Source organism: Ursus americanus, chromosome 24 (assembly GCF_024610735.1).
Source record: "Ursus americanus isolate L20-20 chromosome 24, mUrsAme1.1.p, whole genome shotgun sequence".
In the NCBI taxonomy this organism is placed as follows: Eukaryota; Metazoa; Chordata; class Mammalia; order Carnivora; family Ursidae; genus Ursus; species Ursus americanus.
This window is the reverse complement of record NC_142150.1, coordinates 22695629-22708676: the sequence shown is the minus strand read 5'-3', so window position 1 is coordinate 22708676 and position 13048 is coordinate 22695629. Positions and strand designations below refer to the sequence as shown.

The following is a 13048-nucleotide window of genomic DNA, read 5'->3' as shown; positions in this document are numbered from 1 at the left end:
TCTAAAATACCCTCCAGTGAGTCCAAAGTGCAGTAAGGTGGAGAACCAACTGCCTCACAAATGTGGATCAATGACCCACAAAGGACCAAACTGAGAGCAAGCCAGTAGCAGGCCATTTGAAGCAGAACCCAGAACAAACTCAAATGCCTACAGGTGCCACTTGGGTCAATGAAGCAGGCAAGGTGTATATACACATTTTTAGAATGTGTGAGTGCCAGAGGGTGTGATAAACAGGGGGCTCACAGGACAAGGGTTCCCAAGCTCAAGCTGCTATTGCCATCAGGGAAATAAGAGGTAACAGGTCTTCTCTCTTAATCGGAAAAAACAAAACAAAACAAAATAAAACCGCGAGTCGATATTTTTACGTAAAATTTCCCAACTTTTCAATGTTGGCTCAATTGAAAAAACACAAGACACACAATGAAACACACAACATGGGCCTTAGGCTTCAGTTAATCATCTCCCATCTAAAGGTTTGTTTCCATTCTACAGAAATTCTAGCATCATCGTCATATCAAGGACAACAACACAATATCTAGCATCCATTAAGTATTTATGTGTTAGCCACTATGCTCAGAGTTTGACTTGGATTAACTCAATTAACCCTCATCAACCTTTAAGGTACTATTATTACCCCCCTTTACTCAAGCCCCTCCCCCAAGGTCACATACCCAGCAAGAAGGAATGCCAGGATTCAAATGGATACGGTGAAACTCTACAGCCTACACTATGCTTTATTTCTTTAAAGTTTTAAATACGCTTTAAAAAACCTCCACTCTTTGCAGTTACATTTCTTCAAAAATAAAGGAATTATACAAAATGATTTCTCAGGTCCCTTTTAATTCTCAAATGCAATGGTTCTGACTCCATAATACAACTCCTGGTTGTATAAAAATGTTGGTATTTACATGCATAGGTCTCGAACACCTGATTAGCTTATCAAAAGAAATGAATGGATGCTTATTGCACAGTCTTTCTGAAAAGGCAGCAAAGACATAAAATTATAATAAAATTCTTTATCTCTACTGCTGTAGAAAGTTTACTTCATTTTACCTTTTGAAAGATGAGTAAAAGTGCTCAGAAATTCTTCATACGTTTGTTCATGGCAATTAACAAACTTATCCAAGACTTCTTCAATTAATTGATCTTCATCCATGATGTCCAATTCTGATATCTGGGCAGGCATTCCTATTCACGAGGCCACTTTATCTAGGAGAAAAAGAAAAACATGAGCTAGAGAGATTTGTGCAGTACCAGCCTCTTTGAAAATGCTGTAGAAATCTGCAGAAATTCAAAGTCTTTCAAGGTGAGATGGACTTCAAAGAGTATGTCAACCACCCATCCAATGACAACGATAATAGCTACTATTTATTAGCTACTTATTTAGCACTTACTGCGTATCAAGTGCTATTCTGAGAACGCTAATGTTAACTTCGTAACAATCCGAGCTCAGGTCACAGAGCCAGTAGGTAGAAGTAACGGGTTCTAGAGCTGGATCCTAGAATCCACACCCACTATGCTTTTCACTCTATCCACTGCATGACACTCAGCCCCCACCGTGTACTATTGTACTATTGCTGCCCAACAATTGACTTGTCTGTGCTTCAACACATCCAGGGACTAGGAACTCCAAACAGTCCAAAGAAACCTTTGGATAGCTCTATCAAAGACCTCTTTTAAATCTCTCTCCCTGTGCATTTCCCCAACTGGTCCCTGAGCCCCTGAGATCATACTGAATCATGTCAATCCTACTAATACAGGACATCTTTCCAAATATTTGAACGAGCCTATGCTGTCCCTTCTCAATTTTATCTTACTCGCTTAAATTTCTTTTCCAAAACCCAGCTCAGAATTCAGTTTCTCTCTGAAGGCTTTAGCCTTTTATCTCCCATCACCACAGAGAGCTAATCATAATTTCTCTGTGCTGCCTTTGTACTGTGGCTACTGTTCCACTTATCGTATTGTATTGGAAATAGCTGTGTACACTTCCATGTCCTATTAGACACAAAGCCCATGAAAGGCAGGGCCCCTGTCTTTTCACCTTGTATCCTGAACGTTTAACAGCTTAGGATGTGGCATACAGCTGGCAGCCAATCGATATGAAGCTAAAATTATTCATTTGAGCAGGTACCGTAGTCAAATACTGCTAGAAGCTGGCAAAACTTTCAACTAAACTTGCCCAATTATCTCACCTGTGTCTTACATGACATAGCTTCAAGTGTTTCCATCCTCCTGCTCAATTCACCTGGAAATGATTTCATACTGCCCGCATCTCCCTTTAAATTATCCCATCCAAAAATGAAGCCAAGACCCCAGATATGGTCTGGATCCAGTGAGACTGGGCTAACTCTCACATTCTAAATATTGCACCTCCGCTATGTAGCTGCAGTGCATTCACATTGCTGGTAGCCTCTTCACATTGTCAGTTCATTTAACATACTGCTAAATGCCTGTCAGCTAAGACACAATGCCTCCATCCTTGCAGCTTGAACTTTGTTTTTCCTTGTGATATTTCACCTTGTTAAATTCCACTCATTCTGTATGAAATATCCTTCTTGCATGGCTTTGAGAAATTTACCATCTACAGAAAGCTGAAGAGTAATTACTGCCTACGTAGTCAGTATAATTCATAGGGGATTATAAAAAGGAGGGGGTTCTCGAATACTGTACAGCAGGAAAAGAAAGCACCAAGCTTCTTCTATTTTTCCAAAACAAGAGTAAAATTTTGTTACCTGTTATTAACTTTATCTATTTGGTATTTACCAAAAGTTCGGAAAGACACAAAAATGTTTTCATAAGATGATGCCCAACGTCACTGGGGGGCAAGACCTGATCTGAATTAACATGGAAGTATTTATGGCTTTTATTTATTCTACTCAGTGTGACTACTCATATGTTTCCCTGAAGAAATGTTAACGGGCTTGCTTCTGAGGTGCTTTCCCAGACCCCACTGGAGATTTTGTGTCATATGTGGTATTATCCCTGATTACCTTTCTAAACTCCAAAAAATTCTGAATTCTGAAACACATCTGACCCTAAGGGTTTTCAATAAGGAACTGTGAAATCTACACACACGTCACAGGATTGCTATGAGGATCAAATGGGCACACATGGCCCCTCAGAAATGTCAGCCATGATGATCGTGATGGTAACAGATCAGCCTTGGTACTCTGTCCTTTGCCTACACAAAGACGTGCTTTGACTGTGACCCCTCTGACTCTGAAGACACTGATGTCACCTGAAGATAAACAAGATAAGCCCTCATGCTTTACACCCCTAGATAAAAACATGGTGTTGTAGAAGACCAAAAACCACAAAAAATAAAATGGAAATAAAATGAAAGTTTTCAGTGTCGCTGTAGATGAACTCAAAATGAAAGAAACTGTTTCAAACTATTTGTACCTGAAAATTAAATACAGGAAAAAGCATCAGTTAGAGTTTATGCAAATTTACCTGTAACACTGCCAGGCTTCAGCAAGCCGAAGTTTAATACATTATGCTGCAGTTGCTAGATAAAAAATAATAAATAAATTCGAAGGTGGCTATTATTTCACTGTCAGGACATGTACTTAATTACAAGAATGTTAATGTCAATCTGCTTTTCCAGAATTGGACCCCAGCAAAATTCCAACACTGAATGACATCAATCTCTTCCTCAAACCATCTTGGGCAATCTACTTCAGCGAGCAAAATACCAAACAGAAGCAGCCAGGTTGTGTTTTAAATTGCTTTAAATGTCTCCTTGTGGATGCTTTAAAAGTGATAATAGAAATTCTTTTAAACTTCCTTTCCAATTCTCGAAGTGGTATTTTTTGAGGTTTTAGCCTGAACACATCCCAGTTCTACTAAAGGGAAATAATTAACAGGCTATGCACAGCACACATTCAAACTCCTTCAAGGCCTTTAATTTTATTTATGTGGTTATCATCATACAGGAGAGGAAATGTTTTTTATTGACTTTTTTAAGACTTTTGGAAAATCCAGTTTCATAAACTGTCATTATTTGAAGAGTTTAACAAATACCCACCTGCAAATTCAGAACTTTCCTTATCTATAAAAATACAAATAACCTAATGCTAAAAGTCCCTAGGGACTGACAGAGCAGATAATCATTTACCAGACAGTGAAGTGGTTTATGCAAATCCTAGTGGTTTTCTAGAAGGAAGCAATGCTTTTTCAGTTGCCATTCATGTATATTTGTGTTTTTATCATGAAGTATTTTTTCTAAAAGAAAAAAAAAGGGAGACAGAGACACTTGCCCATAACAGGGTTGTTTTGGTTTGATTTTTACGTTTTAAGGCTTAGAGCTCTGCATGAAAGACCCAGAACACATTGTGACGCTAAGTAAATGTGTAGGAATATTGACCAGTAAATCACACACAACACTTTCACAATCACAGCAGCTAGAAGGAAAAACAGGGAGGATGTTTTGCTCTGCTGGGACTATTAAATTTCACAGGAAGACCACAGGCTTGGTTCTCTTCCTCTCCAGTCACTGAGAGATGGAGAGAAAAATCACATAACCTTCCTGGAGTCCTACTTTCTACCACTGAATAATGAAACTAACAACCACCCGAACCAGTTAGGTTTCTGTGCTCTCTGAAAGGACATTATTATGAAATACGGCATGTGGAATTCTCACCATGGATTTAGCACATCTTTGATGTTTATCTTCAGATCTCTGCTTAATGCAACTCCCTAAACAAAAAGCAACTTTCAGAGGCAAGAGTGGTTAAATCTTCAGAAACAAGTTGCCATGAGCTAGTCTCCTCTCAAAGTGTGTAACCTGCTTTTTAACAGCACAGAGAGTTGTGTGTTGGTAAAAATAGGGTTGTCTCTTTTAAACTGTGAGGTTTACTGCTGATATTCTAAAATAATAAATAACAGATTTTTAAAGAGTTGTGCAGAGGCTGTCAAAATCCACTTTCTCAATTTTTCATAGTTCTGCTCAACAAGAATCTCCTGCTGTGCTGAATGGTAGGATGGAATATTATCAAAAGAATTCACCTTGCCTACGGAAATGAAACCAGCAACCTTGGTACTTCACAGGATGGGTCTCCTTTTATATTTTGGAAAATGGGCAAATCTCCAAGAGACCAAATTACATGGCAAGTGTACAGATTTATTTATGTGACAGAAGAGACCCAGTATAAACTAATTTCCTCTTCCTTGACTGAACTACATCTATTTTGCATACTCTAGTATTTTTCATGTCTTTTAGATCATATTAAAAAGAGAGAAAGAAATCCAATGACTGAAATTGTCACAGATTCTCAGGGTTGAGAGAAAGCTGAAGGTCATCTAGTCCAGCGATAGAGAATAAATAAATAAATCTGGGAAAGAAACTTTAGGGAGGGTTTTTGTTAAGTAATGACTATTGATGAGGAACAGTAATGTGGCTCTCATGTCAAAAGTAGTAATGACGTGCTTTTGACTATGAATTTCAAGGCACACACGAAATCAGCAGGAAATTAAGGAAAAGGCAACAATCTCACCCAGATGGGTATACCCAGGCCCCCAGCTACACTCTGTACCCCATAACATACAAAACACCTTGAGGCAAAGCAAGGCAAAGCAAGGCAAAGCGTGTGTGTGTGTGTGTGTGTGTGTGTGTGTGTGTGTGTGCACGGTAACTCCTCTACTGTGTTTTATCAGGATGAGATAAAAACATACAATTCTAGTATCAAAGAATACGCTGCACTTCAAGTTGTAAACTTCTCCCAGTGAACCTTTCCTAACACTTAAGTCACAGAATTCTTCATTGTCACCAAAATGTTGATGGCATAAGCATCTAGACCTCTATATAAAGACTTCCCCAGGGTACCTGGGTGGCTCAGTCAGTTAAGTGTCCGACTCTTGATTTCGGCTCAGGTCATGATCTCAGGGTTGTCAGATTGAGCCCTGCTTAAGATTCTCTCTCTCCTTCTCCTTCTGTCCCTCCCCTCTTCCTCTCCCCCCCTCCCTTCCCTCTCTGAAACAAACAACAAAAAAATAACAAAAAAACACCTCCTCTAGGTACACTTCTCTTTTTTTAATAATGATTTTTTATTATATTATGTTAGTCACCATACAGTACATCCTTAGTTTTTGATGTAAAGTTCCATGATTCATTACTCGCATATAACACCCAGTGCACCATGCAATACATGCCCTCCTTAATACCCATCACCAGCCTATCCCATTCCCCCATCCCCCTCCCCTCTGAAGCCCTCAGTTTGTTTCCCAGAGTCCATAGTCTCTCACGGATCATTTCTGCAGTGAATTTTAAAGGAAACACTTGAAGTTGGGAAAAGCTTGGGGTTTACTATTAACTACATAACTTAACAATGACAGAAGCTGTACTGTCATCCATGTGAAGGTTTTAGTAGTAGGCCTGTCTCAGCTATATTTTTTTCCTTGACAAAATCTCACCGTGAGGAAAAGAGTAAAAGGAGATACCCATTCTAAAAACTGCATCTAATAAAAAATGTGGGCTAAGTACATGCTTACCATGAACACAGATACCACAAAAGCTGCCTTAACAGAAACAGATCTAGCTCCTTTCCTAAAGAGGATTATAATCTATGCATTCTATACAGGACTCCATCTTTGGAACAGAAATGACTCTGATGACCCACGTGGTGATTATTTTTAAATTAGAGCAATATGGAATGGAGTGAAAGTATTTTCAAATGAAGGCTGTAATAGTTAGTAGGAACAATAAAAACATCTCAAGGCAAAATAGTGGATTTTATAAAAGAAACACGAAAAAATATATAATCTTTAAGACATAGGACTAGGCAAAGAGTTCATAGGCTTGATAACAAAAGCATGCTCTATAAGAAAAAAAGTGATAAGTTAAACCACATCAAAATTAAAAACTTTATTCTGTGAAGGATTTTGTTAAGAAGATCTTTCTAAGATCTTCTTAAGATCTTGTTAAGAAGAGGAAAAGAGAAATCATAGACTGGGAGAAAATGTTTATAAATTACAAATACAACACAGGACTAGCACATAAAACATTTAAAGAACTCTCAAAACCCAATATGAAAGAAAAATCCAAATAAAAAACCTAAAAATATCCACAGATATTTTACCAAAGAGGATATATAAATGACAAATAATCTCATGAAAAGATATTCAATATCATTAGCCATTAAAAAAATATAAATTAAAACCACAATGAGCTATCACTATACACGCCTCAGAATGTGTGAGAAAAATCACCAGAAAAATCGTGAGAACATGAAATGCTGGCAAGGATGCATTAAAACTGGATAACTCATACATTGCTATGATTCAGCCACTCTGGACAATAATTTGGCAGTTTCTTTCAAAACTAAAAATGGACTTACCATAGAAACTAACAATTTCACTCTTGGGTATTTATCCCAGAGAAATAAAGTCTTATTCTCATGCAAGAACTTGTATATGAATGTTCATAGCAGCTTTATTCATAACAGCCAAAAACAGGAAACTACCCAAAAGTAGTTTTGGGCGAATAGTTAAGCAAACCCTGGTACATTCATACCATGGAATACTACTCAGCAATAAAAAAGAACTATTAATTTATGTAACAACTTGGATGAACATCAAAGAAACTGTGCTCAGTGAAAAAAGTCAATCTCGAAAAGCTACATACATACTGCATGATTCCATTTATGTAACATTCATGAAACAACATAATTATAAAGATGGAGAACAGACTAATGGTTGCTGGGATTAGGGATGGAGGAAGGGTGGATGCGGATATAAATAGGGTACCACGAGTCTTATAGCGGTGGTACAGCTGAGTATCTAAACTGTGGTGGTGGTTATACAAGGCTACACGCATGATATAGTTGAACTATAAACACACACACACACACACACACACACACATTAGTGTATATGTAATGGGTGAAATCTGAATATGTTCTGTGGATTGCACCAATATCAGTTTCCTGATTTTTATATTGTACTACAGATACACAAGATGTTAACACTGCAAAAGCCTGGAAAAGGGTGCATAAAATCTCCTTATACATTTTTTTTTTTGCAACTTTACGTAAGTCTATCCGGTGATCTGTAATTATTTTGAAGTTCAAAATTTAGAAGCAGGGGGGAAGAGGAGCAGGAGAAGAAGGCTAAGCCAATTAGGGCAAAAAAGATTTAAGAAAAGAAAATTATCACTAAAAGTGTACCAAGAATGCTGGAACTCATGCATGTTGATTGTTTTCCCCCCTGCAGAAAGCTCTGGGGGAATGGGAATAACACTAATCTATAAAATTACATGTTTAAGCAGAAACTTTCCTCTTGAAAAATTTGCTGCCCTTCCCAGCTCAGCCATCCAAGCTACTGTAATGAGGTTTCTTGAGGCTATCATTCATTAAGCCTTGCTGTTCATCAGCAGATTGTATAAAATCAATTTTATTTCCCCAAAATATACTCTTCCTTCAAGCTGTTTAAGTCAATCCAGAAATGTCTGCATTGACTCACCGAGGCAGGTCAACTATTAGACTGTTTTCAATTGCATAGTTATTAATCCATTAAACAAAGAAAAATGCAAACAGTTAAGCATTCAAACTTCCTCTCCCCACTCACTCCCTATTGTTTTTTAAACACTAGATTGCCAGTGGACATGGAATCTGAAGGATTTACCCATAAGACAAATTTCAGAAAATCTACTATTTTGGAAATCAGACTTTTTTTTCATTACCCTTTTTGTTTATTCCCTTTGTAGAAAAAGTTCAAGTTACGGATGATCACAAGTAAATACCCTATCTTCACCCCCTAATAAAGCTCCGAGTGCATTAACTCTAGACTAATACATTTATCAAGAAAAATGTTCAATACACGTCCTTCAACCACATTCAAAACTGATCTCCTATCTTCAGAAATGTAATCAACTACATCAGTGAGTTATGAATGATAACAGTTAAGTCTTTCATTGAACTTTTTTTTTTCAAGGACCCTAATAAAGCTGTGAATCCAGTAGAGACAGTAGAGTTCCTGAATCAACTTTATAGCTCTATAATCATGCAATAATATTTCAATCATAAGAGATTTTTTAGCTTAATTGTAATCCCACCTTCACATGGGATGCAATGTCCTATTAATGCTTGTGTTTTCTCTACTGTGGAACAACTGTAACACAAAGGCATCCGCTCTTAATTAAAGTTATTCCCCCTCTCCAGCTTTCTGAGCCTGTCAGCCACCTGCACAGTGCACAGCACTTGTACAACACCAGAAAGCTTGCTTTAAAGCAAAATCCACGTAGCTAGTTAGGAGCAGGTGTAGACAAACCCAACTAAATCAACTCTGCTTGCAGAAATTCATTTCTAAGTGTTTCAAAATGCCAGATCTTGCTAATAAAATCGACCTTTTCATTTGACATTCTCTTAAAAGAAACAGGATTTTAAAGATGCATTTCCCAACTATTTTTTATTCTAAATTCCTATGACTGTGGAATAATATATGAGCTTTAAGAGGTATACAGTGCTTTCTCAGCTTCCAATTAATCTCAGCATTTTATTTGCAATGTTGCCTTAATGTATACAACATAACACACATATACCAACATGGCTTCTACAGCCGAAGATAGTAACTAAGAAACACAAAACCCCTCCTTCTTTAAAAATAAAAATTTTTGAAGTGATGTTTTTTCTAGTACAGCATTGTAAATCACCTCTGAAATTTTTCTCCATTTTATTTTACAGGAAAGAGTCCACCTTAAATCACAGAACAATGAGACATAGGAAAATACCAGTCATTCCAGTCAGGGGGCCATATTTAATTAATTGCCCTAAATAAAAAGTGACAAGTCACTTGTCATGTTCTTCTCTTGACAATCCATCATACTAACTGTAGATTGCTTCCTTCCATATATTTCCCCTTCCTTCCTCTTTTCTCCTTTTTGCCAGTTTCAGTTGTAGCTCCCATTATGAGATTCACTCAACAACACGTCAATACCTCCTTTTCCTATGCTATTTATATTATTTCCTTAAAAATCAGCCACTTATTTAAAAAGTAAAAATTGTCTATTCCTATCAGAATGCTATGAAAAGTTGTCATTGACACTTATTAATTCATTAAACCACCATGTAATTTGTTTCCCCATTTATAAAACAGGGGTGGAAATGCTTGAGAGTCACTCTGCACAAAAACAGTCATGAGTTCACACGAGTGTTTCTTCCCTGCCTCCCCTCAACTCACCATGTATACACACCCCTGCAGCTGTGTTACCCTTGTGATGTGGTTTAACTTCTCTGGCCTTAAGTTGTTTGAATGTAAAACTAAAGCGACTGGACTTGAAGCTGTCTTCCATTGCTGGCATTCTGTTTTTCTCCAATTATGCTTCCTAATTGTTCAACTATTATGTCAGTACAGCCTGTTACTTTTATCCCCCTACTGTTAAATAAAAATTATTTTATTCTGGAATTGCACTGACTTGCATTCTTTAATTATCTACTGTTTTTGAATGTAAGGCAGGAGAAATCAACATATTTCAGTAAACATTTGAATTTGATTCTGCCTCAAGGTTTAAGAATGGGCTGAGTAACCTATAATTATGATTTCTTGGTGAACTTTTAAGAATTTTAAGGGTGAGTGTAAGGATGTAAAGTTGCTTCGTCCTATTACCATGTATGTCCCTTAAAAGCAAGCCCTGTGTCTGTGGTAATTTTTCTAATTCTCCAATGCCTCTGTACATAGTGGATGATCAGTAAACACGGTTGATTATTTCACATTTAGTTTCTATGCTGAGCACTTTAGTAGACTAGGATCTTGACTGAGATCACTGCAAGTTCAATGCCCTCCTAATGGTGTGGCAAAGGCTGAGGGCTTAAAACCCATTTCCAAATGTGTTGCTAATTTCCAGTTGCTTCAAGAAACACATAACCCATTCAGCAACAAACTGCCTGTTGATGTTAGTAGTAAAACACAAAGGCGAAATACTTGCCTAAACATACCCATGGTTTCCATGTTACATTTCTTATTTCACATTTACTGTGGAGATATCCAATATGTCAACTTTATGGGAGCTGTCATTGATGCTGGAATTTCAAGTACTATAATCATTATATAACACCATAAACAGGTTAGGGAAATAATCCAATACTCTTTTTCAGACGAAGAAAAAAAAATCATCATGGAAGTAACTAGAAGAGATGATGATGCTTTTTCAAAGGATGGACCTACACTTCAAATGATGAAAACCAGCCAAACAACTGAGCTACTCATCAGTTTTTAAAAAGTCAACCCTGACAATATATCCTAAAATTTTGCAAAGAATTAAAATATTCATTTGTACAAATATATTTATAGTATCATCATCATCAGACAAAATTTACTGAGTACACTCTTCTATACCAGACACTTTATATCCTTTAAACCTTACAAGAAGGCAGGTATCATCTGTTTTAGAGATAAGGAAACTGAAGCTCGAAAGGATCATTTAGCTAGTAAGTGGCAGAACTGAGACTCAAATCCAGACCTGTCTACCTTTGATTGCACATTCTATCATCTAACCTACATGGAAACTGATTAAATGACCAACAATGGTGGATGGTCAGGTTTATTATGTTACATTTACCTACTGGAATTTAAGGAAGTGATTAAAAATTTTAAAGGTAAAAATAAAATATACATTTTATAGTTGTATATGAAATGTTATATTAAAAAGATAAAACGAAATTTAAATGCATTCTCATTATAACCAGGTAAAATGTGTATATATTTGGATAAACACTGTAATAGAGCACAAATCAATAAAAAATTTTATGTTAGGTGATGGGATAATGAGTGGTATATATCTTTCCTGAAGTAACTGTTTTTTATGAATTGTTTTAAAATGAAATCAGCTATAGTAATCAAGGCAGTGTGGTATTAGTGAAAGAATAGATAAACAGATCAATAGAACAGAACAGAGAACACTGAAATAGACCCACATAAGTACAATCAACTGATCTTTAACAAAGGAGCAAAGGCAATACAGTAGTATAGCATAGATGGTCTTTTCAACAAAGATTCTGGAACAACTGGATCTCCACAAGTGAGAAATGAATCTAGCCACAGACCTACACCCTTCATAGGAATTAGCTCAAATGGATCACAGACCTAAACAAAACAAAACAAAAATGCAAAACCATAAAGTTCATAGTTCATGGGAATGGCAACAACTTTTTAGATACAACACCAAAGGCACAATCCATAAAAGAAATAACAGATAAGATGGGCTTACTAAAATTAAAAACTTCTGTTCTGCCAAAGACACTGACAAGAGAATAAAAAGAAAAGCCATAGACTGGGAGAAAATATTTGCCAGAGACCCATCTGATAAAGGACTGTTATCCAAAATATGCAAAGAACTCTTAAAATTCAACAATAAGCCCTCAGTTTGTTTCCCAGAAACAAGAGGGGAGGGGGGTGGGGGAATGGGATAGGCTGGTGATGGGTATAGCATGGTGCACTGGGTGTTATATGCAAGTAATGAATCATAGAACGTTACATCAAAAACTAGGGATGTACTGTATGGGGACTAACATAATAAAATTTAAAAAATTATTAAATAAAAAAATAAATATCATACAAATGATCATACAAATATCATACAAAAAAAACCAAACGTCATACAGTTGTAATCATAAAGTTTGTATCTTTTTGAAATTGGCTTCTTTCACTTAGTCATATGCATTTAAGTTTCTTCCATCTCTGCTCATGGCCTAATACCTTATTTCCTTTTTGACACTGAATAATATTCCACTGTCAGGATGTATCACAGGTATCCCTTTACCTTCTGAAGTATATCTTGGTTGCTTCCACATTTTGGCAATTATGAATAAAGCTGCTTTAAACTTCTGTAAAAAAAAAATCAACAAGAAAACAAACAACCTGATTAAAAAATGAGCTAAAGCTTTAACAGACACCTGACCAAAGAAAATATACAGATGACAAAAAAAGCACATGAAGAGATGCTCCACATCATATGTCATCAGGGAAATACAAACTAAAACAAGGAGATACCACTACACAGCTGTTAGAATGACCAGAATCCAGAACGCGGACAACACCAAACGCTGACAAGGACATG

At 36.6% G+C, this 13048-nt stretch overlaps 1 protein-coding gene across 1 annotated transcript in view; it reads right to left on the bottom strand.

Moving 5' to 3' along the window:
* IFTAP (intraflagellar transport associated protein) overlaps nt 1-13048 on the bottom strand; it is a 56077-nt gene that overhangs the window by 38430 nt on the left and 4599 nt on the right. The window contains 1 exon segment of the mRNA XM_087854754.1: nt 1054-1209. Within this exon segment, the coding sequence (XP_087710880.1) occupies nt 1054-1186 (133 nt within the window). The 5' untranslated portion in view covers nt 1187-1209.